Source organism: Ambystoma mexicanum, chromosome 11 (genome assembly GCF_040938575.1).
Source record: "Ambystoma mexicanum isolate Mex_15411 chromosome 11, UKY_AmexF1_1, whole genome shotgun sequence".
Classification (NCBI taxonomy): domain Eukaryota; kingdom Metazoa; phylum Chordata; class Amphibia; order Caudata; family Ambystomatidae; genus Ambystoma; species Ambystoma mexicanum.
This window is the reverse complement of record NC_090934.1, coordinates 1,005,677,588-1,005,703,176: the sequence shown is the minus strand read 5'-3', so window position 1 is coordinate 1,005,703,176 and position 25,589 is coordinate 1,005,677,588. Positions and strand designations below refer to the sequence as shown.

Here is a 25,589-nt window from a genome sequence, read left to right as displayed (position 1 = left end):
ATCTGTCCAAGCTTGCCCAGAAAATCTGGATATGGGCAGACGGAACATCTTCGCGTCATCACAACATGTTCCAGGGGAGCTCAATTCCCTAGCGGATGCTCTGAGCAGAGACTCCCTCCCAGAGGAACACAAATGGGTTCTACACAGAGAGGTCGTAGAAGATATGTTCTCTCAGTGGGGTTTCCCCGCTATAGACTTATTCGCCACAAGCGAAAACAGACAATGGCCAGGATTTGCATCCAGGTTCCCCCAACCAGACTCCCAGGGGAACGCCCTGTGGATGAACTGGTCAGGGATGTTTGCGTACGCTTTTCCACCAACTCCTCTCATCAGGAAGGTGGTCAACAAGATGAACAGAGAGTCGATGACGCTCGTCCTAGTTGCTCCCATGTGGGCAAGACAACCGTGGTTCCCACACCTACGCAGGATGGCGGTGTGCGAGCCCATCAAACTTCCAGCCTGGTACAACCTACTGTCCCAGCACCAAGGTCAAACAGTGCATCAGCAACCCAACTCAATGAACCTGGCAGTATGGCTCCTGACGTCATAGAGTTTGGACATCTCAATTTACCTCAGAGGTGTATGGACATCCTAAAGGAATCTAGGAAACCAAACACAAGACACTGTTACTTTGACAAGTGGAAGAGATTCGTTATCTGGTGCCAGAGTAAACAAATCAACCCTGTTGATTGCACTCCTTCCACTATTGTTACATACATGCTCCACCTGCTAGATGCAGGGTTGGTTTTTAACTCACTGAAAGTACACCTGGCAGCCCTGTCGGCATACACCACTTCCCATAACAAGGTCTCGTGGTGGAAAGTACCAGTAGTTAAAGCCTTCATGGAAGGAGTAAAGAGACTTCACCCTCCTATTTCAAACCCACCACCAGGGTGGGACCTTAATGTGGTGCTATCTAAGCTCATGGGCCCCCCTTTCGAGCCCATGCATAAAAGCAGTCTCAAACCACCTAACTTATAAAATGGCCTTCTTAGTAGCTATTACTTCTATAAGAAGGGTCAGTGAAATTCAGGCTCTGTCAGTGCAGGATCCCTTCTTTACTGTCCATAAAGACAAACTGGTTTTACGCACACACCCTAGGTTCTCACCTAAGTTTATATCTAAATTCCACATAAACCAGTCCATCGAGCTTCCGGCTTTCTTCCAGGACCCTCAAAGCTCGGCTGAGGTGAAACTACACACCCTAGATGTGCATAGGGCGGTCCTCTACTATGTAAATAAAACCAGACCGCTAAGGAAAACAGATCAACTGTTTGTCTCCGCAGCTACAGGCAGAGAGGGGGATCGCGTCTCTAAAGGTGCCATCTCGAAGTGGATTATTAACTGTAACCAGCTGTGTTACTCACTCTCTGAAAGAACTCTGCCTTTCACGCCAAGAGCCCACTCTACTAGAGGCATTGGGGCCACTCTGGCTTTCATTGCAAATGTACCCCTTGACACCATTTGCAAAGCAGCTACTTGGAGCTCTATTCACACTTTTACTCAGCACTACTGCATTGACACCCATTCCAAGGCAGATACACAAGTGGGACAAGCGGTTCTAAGACACTTATTTGCTCATGACCCTTCTCACATCCCACCTCCTTCTTCAGGCACTGCTCGCTAATATGTGCACAGCATGTGATCTAAGCAGATTCCACAAGCCTCAGAAGGGATACATTACTCATCGTAATCGTATTTCTGATGCTTGTATCTGCTTAGATTCACATGCGACCCACCCTTCCTCCCCTCTGAGAGAAGGCGCATGGTTGCTTGTAGTCTTACCTTTCTATCTATCTGCTTGGATTATCTGTACTCACGCTACTCCTCATGCTACCTCATGTCAGAAAAAATACAATCTGAGGATCCTAGACGCGTGAGGGATCTTGGGTACAGTGGACGTCACACTAGGGATAGTATTACTGGCACGCCCTGTGTCGACGCCCATTTTCGAGTTTCGAAAAACAAACTGTAATACTCTGCAGCTTCCACTAGATGTCGGCCTATGCACAGCATGTGAATCTAAGCAGATACAAGCATCAGAAATATGATTACAGTGAGTAATGTATCCCATATATATATATATATATTTCCTGATCGTTTTACACCAGCATGACTTTTTGATACTGGTGCAAAACCAATGGATTTCTATGGAATTCACCTCTTTTTGCACTGGCAAATGCAGACAGATTGCATAGTAATCTATTGTAAATGTCTGCTGTGTGTAAATGGCAAGCAGCATTTACGATTTGTGCAAATAGTGCAGAAAGAATTGAAAAGGCCATTTTGCCTGTTTAGCAATGTTTTTGCACTATGTCTTGCAAATGTGGAAAATTGCATGGAGGATACCCAAGTACAGTCAATTACAATCCTTTGCCATCCCCTCCATGTAATTACATCTTTTTAGAAAATGACCTTTTAGGGGTCTTGCACCAGAAGTGGTGGATAGAAGTATCTATATCACAGCATATTCAGCGTTCTCCCTTGGGTCCTATGGGCAAAAGACAGTGATCCATGATCTCAGTATCTTCCACCTACATCACCCTTGTGACCACCACTCTGACCCTGGGAGGGAGAGGGATTAAAGTGGTCTTCCCTGGATCCCTTCCTAGAAACACTTGGTGGTGGTTCTTCAGATGGTTCTTAATCCAGGATTGCGTCCGAGTCTAGGGCTTCCACACTAGATTCAATGTATCCCCTTGGTCTGGGCAGTTCTACACTTGCACCACATTTACCCTGTGTCAAGACAACATCTGTCTATCTGGAGAGCTTGGTTTGTAGTTTAATTTTCAGCTAGGCCTCTCTCTATTTAAAGGCAGCTTAGTTCCAGCAGGGTGGTCTTCACAAGGAATCTACTCTGTCAGGTCAGTGCTTTGAGCTAGACATCCCCCTGAGTAAAAGGCAGTCTCCCAAGTCATGCGTTTCTCCTCTGCCTGGTTTCATCCTTGCTTCTTGTTAACAGGTTTTCATCTGCGTTGACCTTTTGTAGCTTGGCCTATTTATCAATGTGAACAATTCTGCACTTTTATCAACATCTGCTTCGTTTAGCTTTAGCAAACATCTACACCAGCCACAGTGAATGTGTGCTTGCCTGGTTCATGTTATAAATAAGGCATAGGAAGGTAGGAAGTCCTACAAATTGGGGGTTCATGGAATTTCCAACCCCATTAATCAGTGCTCTACTAAAATCAAATGCAGAGGTTTTGAACGCCTTGGGTTTCTCACTCATCACATGCAGAAAAACTAAGACACAAGTTCACTCTCAGGGGGCCAAAACATTGATGAAAAGAGAGGACGGCCTTAAAGATGCAGAACCCTCTGAGCTCTCAACACTGCGAGCATACCGGCAGCGAAACCTCCGACAAGACCTAAACCCACAATTCATAGAAAGCTGGGTACCAGAACACACAATGTTAAATAACAATTGACAACTCTTCCCTGGACAACAGATGAAATGGATTTCATGGAACACAAGAGGCCATTGTTCCTTATTGTCTCAACTGATGGGGGTGGCTATACTCCTTGAGCAGCACGTGTTTATACTACAAGAGACCTGAGCCACTGAAAGCTTTGTTATTGACGGCTACAAGATTCTTCACTGTCTGGCTGCTTCCACACTGATAGGGAGACACAGTGGTGGACTGGACATAGGAGCAAGATCACACTACTTCCTTACTTTAGTAAAAGTTTTACGCCTTATGCAATGTTTGCAATATTCTCCCCCACAGAGAATAACTGTGATGAGACCTTAATCATCAATTTTTATGATCCCCCAAACGGAGAAAACACTCCCTCAATACATAAAATTGTGGGAGAGAGTATTATAACCTGCCAGGAATCCCATCCTAGAGGTTCCATCATAATCTTGGGGGACCTAAATGCTAGGGACCTACACTTAAAATCGGTACAACCAAACTATCCAGTTAGTAGATGAAAGTATTTTGTGAATATGTACAATTTCGAATACTTCCAATATAAAATGTCAACATCAGGTGTCCCCAGTTATACTTGGACCAATGGCAAGGCCAGGTGCCATATTGATTATTTGATCACTGACGGGATACGGCTCTCAAGTGTGTTACAATAAAAATACGTCCCATGGGTACGACGTCCTTTCATCGCGGGACGTTTTTTCGCAGAGTTTTTTACTGCATATTTTTTAACAAAAAAAACCTCATCAGACTGTTTAGGAGGGTTAGAAAAATATATATTTGGGGTGTGGGTGTTCGGGAATATATAACAAATTAAAGGGGATGGGTTTTGGGGTTGGTGGGACCCCCAAAAATAAAAAAAATAAAAAATGTGATGAGTTTTTTTGTTAATAAATCCGCTGTAAGAAAAAACACGAAAAAACATCCCACGATGAAATGACGTGGAACCATCCCGCTGATCTCCGTGACCAATGTATTCTCTTTTGGACGGTCGGCATGCCGATAAGAGGCAGAAAAAACACTGAAGACAGAACTTGAATGTAAACCTGAGAGGTAACCGTATAAAATGGAGGCCAGGACAAATGAGAGAACTGGCAAACCTCCTATGGGAAAACCAGGATATGCTTCACCAGTGGCTAGAAATTAGCAACTGGGATTTAGAAAATATGATAACGAACTTTGACATAATGATAAGTAAGAAAAAAAAGGAATTTAATAGAGCTAAGGCCGAAATAAGAACAAATATCGATTTAAATGAAACAGAGATTTCTTGGGGTACAGCGCCTATTGCTCTACATTAAACTTATGCCTACACATTGCAATACGATTTTCATACAGAACTATTGCGTGAGAAGATGCTGTTAGGTGATTAAAACACCTATCTGACTGAACTGCGACAGGACGCACAGGTAATGGCAACCCTGTAAAACTTTGACATTAACACACTCCTGGAAAAACCAAACTTCGAAACACTGATAAAAGAAAAAGCGAAGGGACGGGACAAGGCCTACAATGTCGATAAGCTAAATATGACCTCCAAGTATAGAGAATACTTCATACCAGAGCTTTTTAGTCAAGTCTTCTTGTGGATACTTGGCTAAATATAGCTCTCCAGACTTAAAACGTTTCATATTGTATTTTAGGCTAAACCTACTACTCACCGGAGAATATATAGGAGCATGGTCAGGCAGCTGCATGAGGATCGGAAGTGTCGACTTTGTGAGAATGAACTAGAGACTCAACCACACTTTACGACCTCTTGCCCAGTACGTAAGCCTCACTATCTGAAGGGTTACTCGCATGCAGTTCTAAATATGGATTTTATAGAAACGGACCAATTTTGGCCCAGTATCAATAATGCAGCATCAATGATATTAGCTGCTGCTGGCTACCATATTTGGAATGTAGCAGAACAGATGTTTTAAATGCACCCCACATTTAATTAAAAACTCTAAGAGAAAAACAAAATCCTGGTACATGCGGGTAAAACGACTGAGCCCAGATTTTAACCATGTAATAACTGCAATGTTGGTTTTTGTTTTCCTTCTTCCTTTTTTTTCTGAGGAATTCTAAGTATGTTTGTTTATTTATGCTTTTTTTCCACCTTTGATGTTATTTACATTTTTATCTTAATGTAGTAAAATGTACTTAAAGTTTAAATTAACTAAATGCACAATAAAAATAAATAATGCATATGTTTCTCCCATCGAACATATGCAAATTACTGCTAAGAAAAAATAAAACGGAGAACCTGTAAAATCATGTAATAAACTCCGAAAACATGCATATTCTGTAGCCTACCTTGATTTGTGCAGTCTTTTGGAATCATCTACATTGCATGTTTGCACCTAGCAGTGATTGTGTTCTGTGTTGAGCTTACTACAAATCAGTAAATATAAACTTTAACTGTTGTGTCTTTGGCTTACACTGACTTCTGCACCACTTTCTCGGTCTTGACAGTCCCGCGACTACTTTTCCTGCATAGCTCTGTAATGGGAGTTATTTACTGATGCGTAGCATTTGCTCCTTACTTGGGTATTTTGTTGGGAATAGGTCTCTGATTTTCCCCTTTTCCTGCCTTACTGCCTCCATTCTGCGTGGTGTCTGTTGTTTGGTGGTCTCCACCAGCTTTCCTGTACCGTATGTGCGTCTTAGGTTAGGCGGCAGGAACTTTACCCTTGCATGGGCACACCAGTAACAGCGAGGTAAGTTGTGTACTGAACAGAATCCTAGATACTTAAAAAGGTGCATGCAATGTACATACCGCAATATATAGTGAGTCTGAAATCTATTTGTCCTGTGAGGGACTTAGTAGGTTGTCTGCTTTATGGCCATATGACTATAGGTGTTTACCTTATTGCCAATAAGATAGTTCAATGGTTTGACCTTTTGCTTTGCTGCTACGTTCTATGTAAAAATTGACAGCCAGGAACTTGATTACGGTCAAGGCCAATTTGGACTTTAATCTCTATCCTTTAAGAAAAATGCAATTGATACTCCTAAATTGGCAATAGAAAACCATATTAGTGGCAGAGGTACATTTACAGTTGTGCTATTGTAAACTCAACACTGAAAAACCTGACTGTCATACTTATTTTTTAGTGCTTTGCTGTTTGTTCCAGACTCACTCACATCTGTTTCTTTTCTCTGGACAGGTACAGTGTGTTCGTACCATCAGAATTCTGCGATCTTGATCTGCTGCTTCAGCGACTTGCCTGTAATGGGGGGCTGATGCAGGAGCAAGCACCTGTGCCACAATACCGTTCCCAAGAAGGTCTAGATTTCAACACCAGCCTCATTCTATACTGCATTCAAAACAACCTGCCCTACCTCCTCTACACTTACTTAGACTACTACAGGTGAGGCTTTAGGTCATTGCCTTTTCAGGCAGGCAGCGTGCAACACTGTGACTGTATTTGTTGGGTATAGGTTCCAGAGAAACCGATAGAAATGTTGTATTACATTTCAAACTGCTGTATCCTCCCACAGTGGCATCACTGCAGAGGATTGCAGAATTCATAATCAACTGATGTTGTTTCACAGGAGAGGGATGCAGACTTTTCTCTTCCTCTCCCGAGTCTCCTGAGACCAGAGGGAAGCAGAGAAAGCTCAGCACATGACCCGCATTATTATGTGACTCCCGGACAGTGCTAGAGATGCAATCCTGACAGCTCCTACATTATCAAAGGTCCGTGATTTGACATCTCAGGAACCACTGCTCTCACAAACTGCTATGCACATGGCTGCGCCTGGAAGGAATAGCTGGCCAAGGGGAGAGGGGTGTGCTTGGGTAGCAGGAGATAAGGTTTATCTGTTCTTTTTTTAGGCACGGGAAAGGAAAAAAAGCCTAATGGAGGAGGTTTATCTTCTCCTGTTTATTGCCAGGTCTGAAGAGATAAATATGCAAGGGAGGTGGTGAAGAGTGTCAGAACACAGAGAATTTGTATTTCTTTTTGGAATGCTTTGGGATAAGGAAAGAGGAAAAACTCGTTTTTTTAATGGTGGGTTTAGTTCTCTCATGCCTCCTCTCTCGACCTTCTGCAAAGCATGTCCTTGGGGGACAGTACAGGAGATGGAAAAGGGACACAGGATGGCTCACAACATGAAATTAATAACTTTGTTACGAGTTATTCGGGCTACAGCTTTAGCGGTATAATCTCTCTATATAAGCAAAAGTTGGTTGCAAGCATAGCCTATGCCTTAGAATTATAGTTTTCAGATTGTGATGTATGTGCCAATCGCTTGGAGGGTTCTATCTGGCATCGTATCTTGGGGCTGTCAAGAGCGACTCCAGTAGAAGCTGTGCGTCTCGACTTTGGCTTGTTATCACTTATAACACTAATAAAATGTATAAAGGGAAACTATATGTTTAGATTATGTGTTCTGAGGCCAATACAGTGTTAGCCATTTTAAGGAATGGGATTGTGAATAGTGTCAGCCTTGCTCTTTGGCATGTATGCTTTCCAATGACTGTTTTTTTTAAAGAAATTGCCTGGTGATGATCTACTTTCACTAGTACTAGAATGGGATTGGATCGTCAATTGTGATCAAGTAGCTAAACTTTCTTCATTGAACACTTTTAAAAAAAGGCATTTACAATTGGCAAACCACAAAAATATATAATGCAATTTACGTGCCCAGTCCTGCAAAGGAGTTTTATGTTATTAAGATTAAACACACTGGCTCTTTTGGATGCTAAGGGCACTTGGTTTAGGAACACATAAACGGTTCTGTAGACTGTGCTGCACCGCAGGGGGCTGGAGCGGGTCGAAACTGCCCATCATGTGATCACTGCTTGTAAAGGCATGAGCAAATATATCTGATATTATATGAAACATGTAGATGGTTTATACGAAATGCAGAATTAAATATTTTTGTTGAACTGTGTCTCAGGTTGGAGTACCTCATCATTTGCAACTGCAAAGGTATAACAAGCTTTTGAAAGGGAAATTGACTTGAAGGATAATGTACTGCCGGTGTAGAAATTAGTGGTGTGTAATTGGACGCTTTTGCTATGTATGTTGCTAGGGACATGCTATTGTATTTTTAGGATATTAAGACTTTATTTATTTCAGGTTGATGTTATTTTATTCTATTATTGATTGTGATGTTTTTTTTTTATCTAGCCTATAATATAAAATCATAAGGGACGATTTTGTATAATGTGTTTATGTAACATATTTTGTAAGGCTTTAAATTGGGGCCATCGTATGTCCTATAGACATGGGTCTGGTGTCATTCCGTTCCACACTTAGCCCACTTTAATGGCATACTGTCCAAATCTGCAATTCCTAAGGGGTTGAAGTTTATTAACTGATATAGCTGTGTGATGAACTTGTGTAAGTGACGGTACTGTGATGCTTTGACTTCGGGTCATTGTTGCCCTAAAGATATGGGTCTGCTGTTATTCCGTCCCACATTTCTCCAACTTTGCTGGTATATACTGTCCAATTTTTGAATTCCCCAAGGGGGTCGGTGGGTGCGACGAAGTGAGCCCTTGGTGGGGTATCCCTACAAGCAACCAAGCCGCCGAATTCAACACGCAGCAGTCGCCAGGTGGTGTGGGGGGGGGAACCAAGACCCTTGAGGGGTTGGACACAAAGCCCCCCTAGTGTGATACGAATCACATTAAAATAAAAAACATGACATTATAGATGGGTAGCTTTTCACTACCAGGTCTGGGGTCCAAATGACATTGACAATTCAAGATTAATTCTTATTGTTTTAACATATGTTTCTGAATTCCAGTAGTTAGCACATAACTACCCCTTTATGATTCTGTAAATCTTCATATAGAGCTATTACTAGCTAGTGGCGTCGCTCTATGTAAGCCATGAAACATTTTAATACTAATGAGCATCTCTTTAGCATATGGTGCACATATAATTCTGTATTCATGGACAAATATGGGATTTTAACATCTCCATGTAACTGTGAGCTTCTAACACGATTTTCCTTGTTCCCCAAGGTCCACAATTAACCTGTCTTTCTGCCCTCATGCTCCTCCACTGTAGTTCCATTTACCCCAAAGTCTGCAAAGCATCAGTCCATGTACTCAGGTTCTGTACTTTGTGTCCCTCAACTGCTCCCATTATCATTTGTCCTACCCATCTTTGGATGGTAGGCCAGTGAGGGGCTTTAAAGTTGAGAGTTGGGGAGATTTTTCCACCATCTAACCTAAAGGTAAGGCAAGATCTGCAAACAAAAGAAAGACAAAACTCTTTGAAGTGGTTCTGATGGCAGAGCAGTTGCGCTTAACTCTAGATGGCTTTGGCTAATAGTCAAGGACAGTTGTTCCCAACAGATATCCCTAGAGAATACATCACAGCGGTATGCTGAAAATTGTTCAGGGGGGGCCAATAGTCAAAAGGGCGGCTGGTAGCTGGGAGTGTGGAGGCGTATCTGGTCTCTCTCTCTTCCGATAAATTCATGATCTCCAGCCATTTTGCAATAGTGGGTGGATTGGGTCTCCTCCATTTTCTAGCCACAAGGTATCTAGCCAACACAGAGGCGATACTTAACAGCTTCTTTACTGTGCGGGTACCACCCTCTATCAGTGCCAAAAGCCAGAATTCCAGGGAATAAGTTCATGTTGAGGATAGCATAGCAGTCATCGCCTCTTCTACACTGGACCAGAAAGGCCTAATGCGGGGACAGCACCAAGCGACATGGTAAAAGTCTGCGTCTGGCGCACTGCACCTTTTACCTTCGGAAGATCTCCCGGGGAGAAACTTGCTGAGGGTGATAGGGGAGTAATAGGCCTGGTGAATTCATTTGAACTGGATCAGCCTAAATCAGCAATTTAGGGATACTTATCGGGTTTGCATACCGACAGCCTTCCATTGGTACTCGCTCAAAGGTACTCCAAAAGCGTTTCCCCACGCATGCCTGTACCTTTGGTTTACAATCTTTCTCCTACTTCTGATCAATGTATAGATAGTAGATACAATATTCTTTGAAGACAGTGGCTGTATAATATGATTTAGGGCTGGGTGCAGGAGAGGAGCCAGCGGGAACTCCGGCCATACATCTTTAAGTGCTCCCCTAAGCCTGTAGTAATGAAGTAGGGTCACAGCATTGTGTACCCCTCTGGTGCTAAGCTCTCCCCAAGACACAATTTCGTCATTATGTACCACGTCACCGAGAGTCTGTACCCCCAATTTCTGGAAGAGATCTTTATAGGATTTTTCATGTGTGAGTAGAATACCTACTACATTATAAATCGGCAGGCAGGGTAGGTACCGGGAAGTGGACTCCAGTAGCTGGCATACCTTATCCCAGGCTTTAAATGTCACTGCCAGGGGTTGGACTTCCCCTTTTGGGGTGGGCTCCCTATAGCCCCACAATAGACCCATCAGCGCATTGGGAGCAGTAATCGCTGATGCTAGGTGAGTGTGAAGTGCGTCAGGGCTGGGAGAGTTCCATCCGGCAATGTGTGGTGCCTGGGCTGCTAAGTAGTATAAAAACATGTCGGGGTATTCCAAGCCGCCCTGCTCGTATGGACAGACTAGGATTTCATATGCTACCCAGGTTGTTTTCCAGCCCAGACCAGTCTCGTCGTCATTCTCCTGACATGGGACCAGTAGCACGCTGGAGGCCACAATGGAACGTTATTAAAAATGTATAAAAGTTTAGGGAGAATCATCTTTGCCAGCGCAATGCGGGCTGCCTGGGACATGGGAAGCAATATCCACGCTTCCGCCCTCTGCTCCAGTACCTCTAGGGTTTTTATGTTATCCCTGTACAGGGCATCTAACGCAGTGGAGACCATGACTCCCAGGTAGCGTATGCCCTCCGGGCACCAACGAAACCCGTCTCCCACATCCAGCTGCTGCATGGCGGGGGTCAGAGGGAGAACCTCCAACTTGGTCCAGTTAATTCTGAGACCAGATAATTCGCTTAACCTAGTCACCTCTTGAGTTAGTGGATGCAGGTTCTGCCGTGGGTGTTCGACAAACAGCAGGATATCGTCTGCATATAGGGATATCACTGCACGGTGTGTCCGCACTAACACACCCCTATGCGCATGCAATTCCCGAATGTGACATGCCAGAGGCTCCATCGCAAGGGCAAATAGAACCGGGGAGAAAGGGCATCCCTGTCGAGTACCACGCGTGGGGTAGATATACTCAGAGGTTGTGCCATTAGTATATATTGCTGCTCTAGGGGCAGTGTACAGTATTTTAACCCACCTTATCTATGTGAGACCAAACCCAGAATGACAAAGCACCTCGAAGAGGAAAGGCCACTTGATGGAGTCGAAGGCCCTCTCTGCGTCGAGTGCCGCTATGGCGATTGGGACCTCTGGGTTGACGTTGTGCATAAGGGTGAACAGGCGTCTCAAGTTGTACTGGGTGGAGCGATCTGGGATAAATCCAGCTTGGGCCGGCAGAACCAGGGCAGGCATGTAGGGAAGGATACGATCAGTGAGTATTTTTGCAAGAATTTTATTGTCAGTATTGATAAGTGATGGGGGCCGGTATGAGGACAATTGTCGGGGGTCCTTCCCAGACTTTAGGAGAATGGTCACCAGGGCTGATCTAGTGGATTCCGGGAGAGAACCTCTGGAGAAGGCACTGTCATACATATTCAGTAGGTGGGGCAGAACTAGATCTATATATGCCTTGTAGAATTCCGCCGTTATCCCATCCGGTTCTGGGGCCTTGCCATTTGGGAGGGACCTTATGGCCTTACGAATTTCCTCCTCTGTGATAGGATCATTGAGGGAGCTGCCCTGTTCCTGATCTAGCCACCTCGTCCAGATAGCGGGTCAGGGCATCGTGCCCCGAATGCGGGCCCGACGTATACCAATGATTATAGTATTCATGGAATTCGGCATTGATCCCTTGTAAATCTTTGACCGAGTTCCCGTCGTGGCCCACAATTTCAGGTATGATGGTGGATTGTCGCTCCTTCCGAAAGGCCCATGCTAAGGTTTTACCTGGACGATCCCCTTCCCCATATCTCATAGCTAAAATAGGATCCCCCAGAAATCTCTCCTCACTAGTGGCTAGTTGCAGGAGCTCCTCCCTATGGGACTGAAGCTCACAATGGAGCTCAGGAGTATCTCTTCACCCTGTGCATTCTCCTCCTCCCTAATCTTGTCTTCTAATATTTGCATAGATTGCCTGATAGCTTTGAGTACCCCACCCTCCCTGGAGATACAACAGCCCCGCAAATAGGCTTTAAAGGCTTCCCATATTGTACCCTGACCCGGAACTGAATCTGCATTAGCCTGGAAGAATGTTTGGATATCTTGCTCTATCTCAGATCGGAAGGCTACATCCTCCAAGGCAGGCCCTGAATCTCCACCGAAGATTGCCCGGGGGCTCTGCGATGGTTGCAATACGAACCAGAACAGGAGAATGGTCCGATAGAGTTGGGGAAAGGATGGAGGCCTCTGCCGTTTGCCTAAGGAGATGAGGGATGACCATTATATAGTCAATTTTAGAGGAGCTGCCGTGTAGTCCGGCGAAGAATGTATATTCCCTAGTGTCTGGATGTAGGGAGCGCCAGACATCAAGCAGTTCATGGTACTGAGAAATGGCAGTCCAGGCCCTGACTGCCAATCAGAGGGTTGTTTGACTGGTCACTGACCTGTCCATTTCCAACGTGAGAGCCATGTTAAAGTCACCGGCCCATATAATCCCATAACCAGGAAATGTGTGTATATGTGTTGCAAATTGGTGAAAGAACTCCGGGGAGTCTGTATTCGGGGCGTATATGTTCATAAGCAGAAGCTTGATACCATGAAGTTCCCCAGCCAACACCACAAATCTACCATCGCCATCTCTAATTAGTTTGTGCAACCGGTATTGTAAGGCCCCATGAATATAAATAGCTACTCTCCTGGAATGGGATGTGTGAGATGATTTGTACCTGTGGATACCCCACCCAGCGAGTTTAGGAAGGGGAGCCCCCCTTAGCTAGGTGCGTTTCTTGGAGGCAGAGAATGTTGACCCCATGATTTCTACAGTAATTCGCAATTAATCGTGTCTTCTTGGGATTAGTAAAGCCTCTTATATTCCACGACAAGACCGAAAGAGCTTTCGGCCTACTCCCTCCCCCTATGCGAGTGCCCATGTCGGCCGGGGAGCTGCTATGGTGAGGGGCATGGTTCGAGAAGTGAGGACTGTCGTCGGTATGCTCTCTCCAGACATGCGTACTGGCCCGTTATGAGTGTGTGAGTCGTCAAGGGCCTATTAAGTACTGAGGTAACCAAGAACAAGGAACTAACAAGCCAGAGTGCTGGCTCCCCCTCCCTCAACACCCACCCACGCCAGAAACTGTAACTTACCGGCAGCCCTATCCCACCCTGATCCCAAATATAGCACATTAAATCAACAAATCAGACTGCAGTGCCTGCTGGTAATGGTGCGCTGTAGGCTGCCAAAGCGCTCCTACACGCCTCGGCCAAAGGCAGAAGTCTCTAGGACCCGTCCTCAGGAGTCCGGTAATCGCCATTGTATCTTGTCTGAGTGGCATAGTTGAAAACGTTGCGATGCAGCTACACCTCAGGAGTGCGATGGAGAGAGCCTCGGAGAACCTCCAGGATCGGGGAGGCCCGAGGCAAAGCGCTCTGCAGCCTCAGAGGAGGTGAAGTATACTGTGGATCTGTTAAGTTGAACACAAAGTTTGGCTGGGTACAACATCACATATTAATTCCTTTTCTTCTAAGAGTGTTTTTGACAGATTGCAATGTTTTACGTTGATCCTGGACCGCTGGACTGAAATCCGAAACAGCCGGATCACAGAGGAGCAACTCCCCCTTTTCTCTGGCGGCGCGTAGGATAATGTCACAGTTTCGGTAGCTAAATATTCTGGCTATGATCAGATGCTCGGGAGCACCAGGAGGAGTTCTTGCAGCTAACGAGCGGTGTGCTTGCTCCACCATGAACATCGATGTAAGTGGAGGGTGATCCAGGATTTCAATGACGAGCGCCTCTATGAATTTTTCCATATTGTCAATTGCTGTTGACTCTGGAACCCCCAGTATGCATATGTTGTTCCGTCTGGAGCGCCCTTCGAGGTTGTCGTTCTTGGCCGCGACTTTCTTTACTGTTTGCTGTAGGTCCGCCACCTCACATTGTAGTGCAGACACTTTATCTTCATCCTCACTTATTCGCTGCTCCGCTTCAGCTATGTACCGGCACAACTTATAAATCTGTACAGCCGAGATGTCAACTTTACAGGTTAGCGCATCTATTTTGGCGCCCAAATTGTCAGTACTGTTATTTAAAGACAGTAAAGTTTGATTCAGGGCAGCAACATCAATTTGAGATGAAGGTTGGGTCAAGGTGGGAGATGGCGGCAAGGAAGTTTGATCAACGCAGACAAATTGATCCATTTTAGCCTGCCTCCTGGGGTTTCCCATAATGACTTGATCAGAGATCAGAGGGCTCAGCTCAAGGGGTAGACCGGACCCACCAGGGTGCTTTATTTAAGATGTGGGGTTGGCTCCACGAGGCCCCCTGTTGTCTCCCGTGCAGCCCAGATGAGTAAAGTCTTGTGAACTTATACCCCTGCCAGCAGGTCAGAGGGTGCCAGCATCAAGTAAATGAATTGAATGGTGGCCCGCAGAGGGGGGGCTGGGTAAATGGGTGGATATCCCAGTTATTGGTGGTTGTTGCTGACCAGAACGGAGGGCTGTTAGGGGCCCCCTCCTTTTGTTTTCCTCCCTTGAGACAAACCAGCAATATGTTGTGCCGCGGTACACCCAGGGGCCGACGTGGGCTCAGGTTGAAACTGTTGTCCCTGAGGCTGGATGAGATGTAATTGCCTCACAGAGCGGCAGCCAGTGCAGGATGAAGTGGGTTGTCCCTTCGTCGTGAGTAACCAAGGGCAGATGGTATCTGGCTCACTAGGACGTTGTAGAGGGACGAACAGACAGCATGGTGGGCCCGGGTCCAGACAATGTGCGGCCCAGTGCCCTCAAGGTGCGAAGAGTCCACTGCGGGAGCGTGTAGTCCAGGGCAGACTCGGGTAGGCAGCAGATGCGTGGCGCTTGTGCAGCTTCTTCAAATACACCTGACACCACACAAGAAGAGGCCTCTCCCCGTGATGTGCCTCCTGCAGAAGGGACAGCCTTAGACTGCCGCGGCTCCGTCACCCAGACCCCAGCGGCCCCAGAATACAATTGGCCAGAGCGTGCCAGCAGCCCGGAGTCATGCACAGGGTACCAAGCAGCGGCCCACAAAGCGGCGAGGCATGGGCCTGCCTAGCCCATTATAGCAGCGGGCGAAGACGCACCCCCCAGCCACTGTCCCACATCCCGATGGCGGAGGTCACGCTCGCCGGGTAGTTCAGGCTGACAATTCAATGTTGGGCTTCCCGGGAGTCCGCCCTCACCGACACTTCGCGCCAATGAAGCCTGCAGAAAGAGGGCCGCGCACCTCCCCGCAGGGCGAGTATTGCATCCACTGCCCGCAGAGACCTCGGGGCAAGTGGGGAGAACTGATGACAGATGTCCAATGCGAGCCGGTGGGTGCAGGCGCCACGCCGGCTCCGCGGGCGCAGGCTCAGGCAAACGTCGGGAGCAGGCAAAAGCCCCAGGGGCCAAGGTCTCCACCTCATCCCCCCTAAGGTCCAGATGTTGCGGCGACCGGTGGCAGACCCCCGCCGGTAGCAAGTCCTAGGGGCCTGCAGGGCTGGCGACGCCGACGAGCTGTGAAACAGGCGTCTGCATCTCCAGACGATCCCGAGGGGGTCTCAGGTTCAGGATATCTATGCCGCTCCAACGATGAAAGTACGCGGCCTCTGCGCAGAGCCTGTAGTTCAGGCACAGGGTCCCAGGGGAGCGCATCCGTCCGCCCCACCAGCAGCACAAGCGCCCCCCCAGGCCCCGCAGTCCGGTCCGTCATGGGAAAGGGGAGGCCGCAACACTGAGACCGGTAGAGCTACGAAGGAGCCTCTCCTCCCCCACACTCGACACCAGCAATGGCGGCGAAGCCGCTGCCGATCCGCCTCCCCAGTCGCCTCGCCCAGGTAGTCCAGAGGAGAAACCTCCAATTCAGAGGGTGCCACACAGGTTCAGCCAGAATTCGGCGATCAGCCAAATAAGGACGGGTCCCAGAAATAGAGGATTTCGTTCAGGATATTGATGCCTCGGCCGGAGCCTCCCAGGCAGCGGCCATCTCGCTCAGCTGAGCAACAGGACCCCCCCGATATTGCACAACTCTTAATAATAAACATATGTACAATCACCATAGGTTCTTAAAATGCATCCAATGACTGAAATCAACGAAGAAGGTAAGTGATGCAGTAAAGATGAAACCAAGTCATAAGTGATGTTCCCTAACTTCAGCAGTCCAATTAATCAAATGAAGAAGGGGCCCTGAGCCCACACATCACAAGGGCCAAAATGCTCCCCAACCCCAAATGTATCTGTAGCAGGTAAGTTATTTGCTTTGGTGATAGTTTAAATAAGAGATGCAACAACATTACTAGGTAATTAAACTGTGTTCTTATCTTTCAGATGTTACTGCTCGGGTTCGACGACTAAAAACAGTGGAATGGAAGGAGACAAAGCAACTTGTTCTTAATGTTATCCTCGGGAGGACAGGGGGAGACGGATGCTCTGCATTTACTTACCCTCCTGGCTGCGATTTTCATATGTGACTTGATGGCTCGACTGTGGGTCGCTGGAGGTTAGATTTCCTGCCATCAGTTCCAGTGAGCGGTGCCCAGGAGCTGCAGGTGCAAGGAGTCTTCTGGCCAGTTCCAGGAGTAGAATACTACCCTTGGCGATGGAGAAATACAAGGTTCACCAATGTAGCTCTCTTCAAGACACTTCAAAAGATGGCGGAAGGCAAGTTCTAGTGACGGCCACTGCACACAGACAACAGGTGTCCTTCCAGTCACGGTTGTAGATTTCCTTCCAAGACAGTATTGCTTGAGTCTGGGAGACTGTAATTCAGCAGGAAGGCGACTTATACCACAAGCTGGTGTCCACCAAAGTTCTGGCTGCAAATGCAGAAAGGCGACGGTTCTACTGAGGTAGCCCACTGGAGAGCTGGACAGCCCACCGAGCTGTCCAGGGACATTTCCAAGGCACAGGACCACTGGATCCTTGGAAACACATCAAGACTGGTTGGTCCAGGGGTTGAAGCACTGCACAGGGCCTTCGTAGATCAGGTAGCCCAAAAGGGCTTCTAGGGGAAGACACAGGAAGGGATGTCACGCCTCTTTGGGAGTCTCTTTTGGATCTTCAGTTGGCTGTTCTTCTACTAGGGATTCCTGGCTTCAATGCTGAGTCCTTTTCTTATCCAAAATCCAGCCTGGAAGCAAATCCAAGCCCACCAATGGTAAAGATCTGTACCATTCAAACAGCCAGTAATTGCCCAGTCAGGACAACTGTTGGTTTCACCCATGCCTCACACCCAGACTTTCTGGCACCACAGATGTGGAGTGGGACCAGACACCACACACAAATGCACCACTAGCTTGCAAAAGTAGCAGCTTTGCTGGACAAGCGCATGACCTTATATGGGATATCCTGACCTGCAAGGCAAGAAGTAGGGCAAACTACAATATGGCCAAAGAGCAAGCGAAAACCTTGTGGCGTGGCCATTTTAGGGCACTAAAAATGTTTAGTAGCCATGCGCAGTAAACGCGAACGTGCACACTAGAAATAACACAAACATAATAAAAATATCATTACTGCCACCAGCTTGTCTTTTGGCACATTTAAAAGTGCCCAACAGTCTCAAGTGTAAAAAGTTAGGATGATACAAAGTATGCTGATTGCACTGCATTGTAAGATGCTGTGTGCAATGTTACAAATGTTACAAAAGTTACAAAAGTGTAAAAGGGAAACATAGTTAACAGTACTGATAGTCTGAAGGACTGATCAGTTTCCCCATAGTAAAATCAGCAAAAAGCAGGGGAAGTGAAGGTGAAGGCCTTACTGCCCCTCAAAAAAGTGAAAACAGTTAAAAAAAAACAAAGCAAAATAGTATGTGGGGGGCGGGCTCTAGACAAAATATGAAGGGAAAGTTGCCAAAAGAGAAATCTTTCCTAACAGTTGGTTGTCTAAGCACCAAGTCCCTCTTCGGAAGAATGGGAACAAATAGTGATAAGCTTCTCGGGAGGATAGCTCATCAGCAACATGCTTGCCTTGGAAACAAGACGACATGGAGCAAAACAGGTTCGAAGCCCAGGTCTGCGCTTAGAAACCTCTGGGTATTAAGCGCGTTATAAATAACCTATCATACAGTTCAATATATTACAAATTAAGTGACACAAGAAAATATTGTGATTTCCCCTCTATCAAACCTCATACCCCCTCCTCTCTTCCATCACTTCAGGCATACATCAATTCTTATCCAGTAGTTAAGACAATGCAAAAACACATGTAGCGCCCTGGACGTTTTCAGGGCAGCCTCGGCTTGTTTGGATTAAGTCTTTTCATGTTTTCTCTTAGTGTGGGTGTGGGCTGCGTGCCAGATGGTTAAATTCCCAGACTTCCCGGACCCGAGGATGACTTCACTGGTGTTCTATTGGACAGCCTGTCATCACTGCAGTGACCAAGACTCAGCTCAGGGGGTGTGGATCTTTAGCTAAGGATTACACAACTGAGGTGGACCCATTTCCAGGAGTCAATAAATAACAGCAGGACAGTACCATTGAGAGTGAGACATTACAGAATTAGACAGCTGGGACTAACCGAGATATTCCAGAGAGGAGTGTGTGTAACTGTGATTGTAGCCACTGTTGATCAGTTGTGTTTTGGGAAGGCGAGCTCTGATTGTGTCCCAGGTCTGGAGCATTTCCTTTGTGGAAATCCCTAGTTCGGGAGGGAGAACCCAACATGAAATGAGGGAATTGTGCTGGATAGGGGTGAGGAATGCCACACCAGAGAGGAAATATTTGGGAGTAAATCTAGATATAATTCTTGCTGAAGTTCTGGCACTAGGGTGTGGCACAGGAAGGACTGGCAGCAAAGGATTGTGACCTATAAGTGGGCAGGGTTTATAAACTCTACTGTGCCCACAGTTTGTACCACAGACCCCCTAAGCAGCCCGACATGTGTATTTGTTTGGGCACCAATAAAAGCTGGTGTATTGAGGGTCAATCTTCTCTTGTATTCCCTTAATATTTGATAAATGCCCCCCCAAGCATGTGGTGCATGGTCTAGTTGTTCATGGTGATGAGGCGATTTATAGACATTTTATGTGTATGGAAAAAAAGGTTCTGACTGTGTCCACCGGTGATCTGGTGAAGTTTTGTTACAGATTAAAATGAAGAAAGAGCCGTTTGTATTCTGCGTCTTGGTAACATTACGGTATAGCTTTACGATTGAAGCCTGTGCAAGCAAGATTTTTGCCTGCTCTGAATATCTGGTCTGGCGAATGGTTTACCTTTATTGTATAAGGACACGCATTGAATTTGTTGTGTCTTATGTCTCTGTCTGGTTTACATTATTTGTATTTATTGTATTTCTATGAAGGTTTGCATGTTGAGGAAGTCGCCACACTTATTTCATTATTCACATTTAATTGGGCTCATACCAGCCTCCATATGAGAGGTTGTAGGACATTGCAACTTTTAATAAGGACTACAATGGAATAAGGAAGAGCAATGCTGGCGGAAAACATTTGTTTTTTGGCAGGAGGTGAGGGTATCGCAGGCAAAAATGGTAATCATGTTCTGTGTCCCCACTCCCCTGCCAAAACCTGGAAAACTCCTCGGATTGGTGAAGCAGGTGCAATAACAGATGTAAAACTTTTTCATCTGTTTTTTTACACTTGTTTAGCACTCTGCTGTATTCGACAACGCCCTGTTGTCGGGATTGCAAGCCTTTTAATGGGTACTCCAAAACCAGGGTAGCAAGGAAGACATTGGTCACTTAACCGTTGAAAAAGAGTTAGAGTATTCACATAGTGCACGCTGCAAACACTGTATCTCTGTGGTAATATTACTGGCTGTGTTGGTCTGTGGTCTAGTAGTAGCCCTCTTTTGAGTTCCATAATATGCTGCCTCTAAGTCTGGTTTAATTGATGCTTTATAATTTTCCTGTTTCTTTCCCCAGTTTGACCCCAGCAGATTGTGCTGTATTGGGAAGCCGGGACCTACACAAAGCACATCCATGGTTTGAGTTTCTAGTGCAGGTCCGGGAAGTTGCCAGAAATCCTGGAGGTGAGAAATTGGGCCACAACAGTGGATTATGGTAATAGGTCTCTGTAGTCAAGATGGTCCTTCCCTCTTTCCACTGTCTCCTACCCTCACCCCATGTATTTAACCCACTGTCCCTCTCCGTTTGCAGTCTTTTCCCCACTCCTATCTCTGTGATTTTTTTCTACCTCTGTTCTCTTTCATCTTAAATGTTTGTTTGTTTTTGTTTATTTTATTTGTATAGCGCTTCAGACCCAGGGGTATATGGGCGCTCAAGGATATGGTTAGAGGATACAGGTATATACATTTGGAACAATTATGCAGAATTTATACAATTTACAAAATACAGTTATTGCATAGGAGTTATACATTTTATGTAATATGTACACAGGAATGATACAGAAGCTAGTGTCAACAGACGCAGGATGGTAGTGAGTGAATGCTGGGGGTATGTGTATGAGGTGTCAAGAGTGACCTGCGGTGGTGTTAGTTTTTATTCAGTAGCCAGGTGATAACCTGGGTTCTGAATGGTTGAAAGGTTGAGATGGATTTGATGTCCAGTGGAAGTGTATTCCAGGGTTGGGCGGCTAGAACCGGGAAACTGGTTCCGCTGGCTCTTTTTAGGGCGTGCGTTTGTTTATTTATTTATAGCGCGCACCAGACCCGACGGTATCCGGGCGCGTGTTCAAGAATACTTTAAGCTTACATGTTATAGTTACACATTTCAGGAAGGTTACAGGATGCATTGGCAGTAAAGTGATGACAATGTACATGGTTACATACACAGGTGATTGTACACAGGTGCATACACAGTATACATTGAGTGTCAAGGAACAAGGTGGAGTAAGCGGGGGTGATGAACATGGAGGTATGCGTTCAGCTGCGGATTAATAGGTGGGTCAGACGTGAGTAGTTCTAGTGGGTGTCCAGTCATATTTTCGAATACAATATTTTCGAAAGTCAAAATGTCGAAAATATTTATTCGAAAATAAAAATGTCGAAAAACAACAAAGTCGAATTTTTTTCGATTTTTTTCGATTTTATGTGGTAATAATAAATATTTTATTAAACTTTTTTTAAATAATTAAAGGTATATCCATGGGGGGTGGGGGTGATGGGGAGGAGGGGGGGGGGGGGTTGGGGGTAGGGGTTTGGGATGGTTTTTTTTAATAATTAATTAATTATTTAATATTATATTAAAGATTTTTTTAAAATAATTAAAGGTATATCTATGGGGGGTGGTGGGGATGGGGAGGAGGGGGGGGGTTGGGGTAGGGGTTTGGGATGGGGGGGTTGGGGGGACCCCCCCCATAAAAAATGTTAGTATTTGTGTAAAAAAAAAAAAAAAAGTGTTTTGGGGTTTCGATTTTTTTTTCGACATTTTTTTTTCGAAATTATGACTTTTCCTATTATATGTATGTGTTTTCGACTTTTTCACATTCGACATTTTTTTTTCGACATTTTTGCTATTCGAAATTAAGTTTTCGACTTTTTGACTATAAACCGTTCTAGTGTAGTCAGTTATAGGTAATTTTCTTTGAGCCATTTAATACAATTAAGTCTTAAATGTGGATAGGATTGGTCGGACCTTAAGGAAGATGGGAGGGAGTTCCACAGCTGGGCCGCTTTGACAGGGAAGCTGGTGCCTCCGGCTGTGCTCAACTTAAATGGGGGCACAGCTAGCTGGTTGGTATATGCTTCCCTGGTAGGTCTATTAGAAGTTCTTCTTTTGAATCTTTCTGTTAGGTATTTGGGGGCTAGGTCATTAATACTTTTGAAAGTTAGTGATGCTGTTTTGAGTTTAATTTTGTCAGCTATGGATAGCCAATTAGATTGTCTTCTCACGTCTGAGATATGCTCTCTTCTTGGGATTCCTAGGGTGGCTCTAAGGGTATTGTTCTGCAGGGTTTGGATTTTTTGCAGCGTTTATTGAACCCTATGTATAGTGCATTGCAATAGTCCAATTTGGATAACACCAGGGCTCTTGATAGGGTGAGGCAGATGGCGGTGGATAGGTATGGTTTATCTGCTCTAATCAGGTTACAGGTGTAAGCGGTGCTGGAGGCCATTGCACTCACCTGCTTTGTTAGAGAGGGACAAGAGTCGAGGTAAAAACCTAGTGTTTTTACTTCTTTTGCTACTTTAATGGTGTTGCCATCTATAACAAATGATGAATAGTCATCGTTCAGTCTTTTGATATTTTGTGTGTTCCCCAGTATGATGAGTTCCGTTTTGTCATCATTCAGGCATAGACCATGACAGGCCATCCATGGTGTATTTGGGCACCACCAGGCATAGTGTGTTGGTGGATCCGGTGATTCTGGTAGCAGGTTTCATGGTGAATTTATTGGTTAGATAAGGCGGGGTAAGGTGATTCAGGGCTTTGTAGGTGAGACAAATAGTTTTTAGGTCGATTTTTTTGTTGAATGGAGCGCCATTTACATGATTTTCTGATAGCAGAAATATGTTCTCTCCTGGGAATATTAAGCAGCTCGGAGTGCGTTATTTTGGAGGACCTGCATTTTGTTGATTATGGATTTGTTTGCGCCTGCATATAAGCCGTTGCAGTAGTCCAGTTTGGACTGTATAAGTGCTCTAGCTAATGTGAGGCAGCTGTTGGTGGATAGCAGAGGTCTGCAAGCCCTGATCAGTTTACCTGTGTAGGCAGTGGCTGAGGCGGTCATGTTGATTTGTTTAGAGAGGTTGGTATTGGAATCTAGATAGAAACCGAGGGTTTTTACACTTTTAGCGATGGGTATAGTGTGTCCATCATTAATGAAGCTATTGTAGCTGGGGCAGAGTTTCAGGAGGGTGTTAGGGGAGCCGACAAGGAGCAGTTCAGTCTTATCATTCAGGACGACGCCATGTGTGGCCATCCATGCCTGAATGATGGTGAAGACTTCGTTGATCCGGCCGACGTCAGAGTTGTAGTTACCGGATAGAGTTAGGAGTATCTGGGTGTCCTCTGCATAGTTGGTGTAGGTGACACCCTGATGGTCCAGCTTGTCGAATTGAGGCTTTGTAAATATGTTATACAAAGTAGGTGAAACACAAGAGCCTTGTGGGACACCACATGTGATGGGTATCGGGTCGGCCTCTGCTAACGGTGAGAAGACACGCATGGTCCTGTTAGCGAGGAAGGATTGGATGCATGTGACCGCAGAGTGGGAGAAGTGTGCTGCCGATGACAGGTGGTTGCGTAAGATTTTGTGGTCAACCAAGTCAAAGGCTGCAGAGAGGTCTAAGAGAAGAAGGATGGCAGACCTACCCTTATCTTTGAGTTCGTCGATCTGACTTTAGAGATCAACAAGGGCCGTTTCTGTTCCATGTTGAGGACGAATGCCAGATTGACGGATTCCTAATATTTGGTTTGTCTCTAGGTAGTCTTGAATTTGTAGGTAGGCCACTCTATCAAGGATTTTTAGTAAGAATGGGACAGTGGTGATAGTTGGTAGGTATAGGCGGGTTGAGTGTTTGTTTTTTTAACTGTGGGAGAACCCATGATAGTTTCAAATTGCTTGGGATTGTGTTGCTAGTGAATGACAAGTTTATTAGTTTGGTAATGAAGGGGGATAGATCCCTGGCTACGTCTTTTATGATCTGAGCTGGACAGCTGTCCCCTTTACAGTTCGAATGTTTCAAGGAGGCTATAATTTGTTGTACTTCAGGTATGGTTACCTTTTTGAATGTGAAACCTGAGTTGATATCAGTGGGCGATGGTAAGGTTGGACTGGAGGTTAAGCCATTGGTGAGTTGTTGTCGTTTGTTTTCAATTTTGGTTTGGAGCCCAGTGATTTTGTTGGTGATGGCATTCTGGATGCCGGTGCACCAGGGTTTATCCTTAGTACAGGTATCTGTGGGAGGCTTGGGGTTTTCTAGTTCCTTTAAGATTTTGAATAGTTCTGTCGTGCTAGAGCCTGCCTGGGTTATCCTGGAGTTGAAGGTTTCTTTTTTTACATATTATCTCATTTTTGTAAAGAGCGGTGATATTAGTGAGATTAGTGCTATTTTCTGCTGAGGGAGCTGTTTTCCACAGTGTTTCAAGTTTACTTTTTTTTTTGTCTGAGTAGTTTGAGTTCAGGGGTGTACCAAGAGTTCAGGTGAGCTTTAGGTTTCCCTTTGCGCATTTTCAATGGGGCAATGCTGTTGATAGCTTTAGACATGTATTCGTTGTAGGTATTGACCAACTGGTTCAAGTCAGCTGTGGCCGGTAGGGCGTTGAGAGTAGGGACTACTAGGGGTATTAGAGCTTCAGCTGTAATGTTACGCTTGTTCCTTGTTGGGCAGGCAGGTGCATTAATAGACTTTTTGTGCACTAGGTTATTGATATTGATGTCTAGCGAGAGGAGGTGGTGATCCGTCCAGACAAGAGGTAGGGGGTCCTTAAGGATAATATTGCAATTAAGAGCAGTTACCCAGTCGAGAGTCCTTTCTTTCGAGGGAGTGGGTTGGGAGCAGAGTTGTAGGAGGCCATGCTCAGCTAGTGCATTAGCCAGGGAAGTAGCTGGGGTGTCATTAGGGTCATTTTACCCGGGAATGAAGTCCCCAAGGATGATAATTTGAGCTGAGGGTTTAGAGCTCTCGGCTACTAGGGATGTGATATCTTCTTCAAATGATCCAGGCGGACCTGGGGGCCTGTAAATTAGATGCATCGTAATTGTACTTTTGGGGGATGTTTGCAGTTTGACTGTGAGATGCTCACATGATTTTAGCGGAGGAGAGGAGGCTAGTCTAATGTCAAGAGAGGATTTAAAGATGATGGCTACACCACCTCCTCGATTGTTAGGTCTATCGGCTCTGAGGATGGAATAGTTATCAGGAATAGCTAGAGTTAGAGATGGGCCCACAGCGTCATGCAACCAGGTTTCAGTCACAGCAAGGAAGTCAAGGTTGTTGGTCAGGATGATGTTGGCGGTCTCTATGGAATGGACAACTAGGGATCTAACATTTAGAAGTGCTCCTTTTAGAGGGAGTGGGTTAGAGTTGTTAGGAACTACATTCTGGTTATTGGTCTTGGTATGCGGTTTAACTGGATGGTTGCTATTC

At 45.6% G+C, this 25,589-nt stretch overlaps 1 protein-coding gene across 1 annotated transcript in view; it reads left to right on the top strand.

The window, feature by feature from the left end:
• Positions 1-25,589, top strand: part of SPG11 (SPG11 vesicle trafficking associated, spatacsin) — a 1,688,331-nt gene that overhangs the window by 601,733 nt on the left and 1,061,009 nt on the right. The window contains exons 17-18 of the mRNA XM_069624201.1: positions 6,587-6,790; positions 20,461-20,567. Of these exons, the coding sequence (XP_069480302.1) occupies positions 6,587-6,790; positions 20,461-20,567 (311 nt within the window). The remainder of the gene's footprint in view (positions 1-6,586; positions 6,791-20,460; positions 20,568-25,589) is intronic.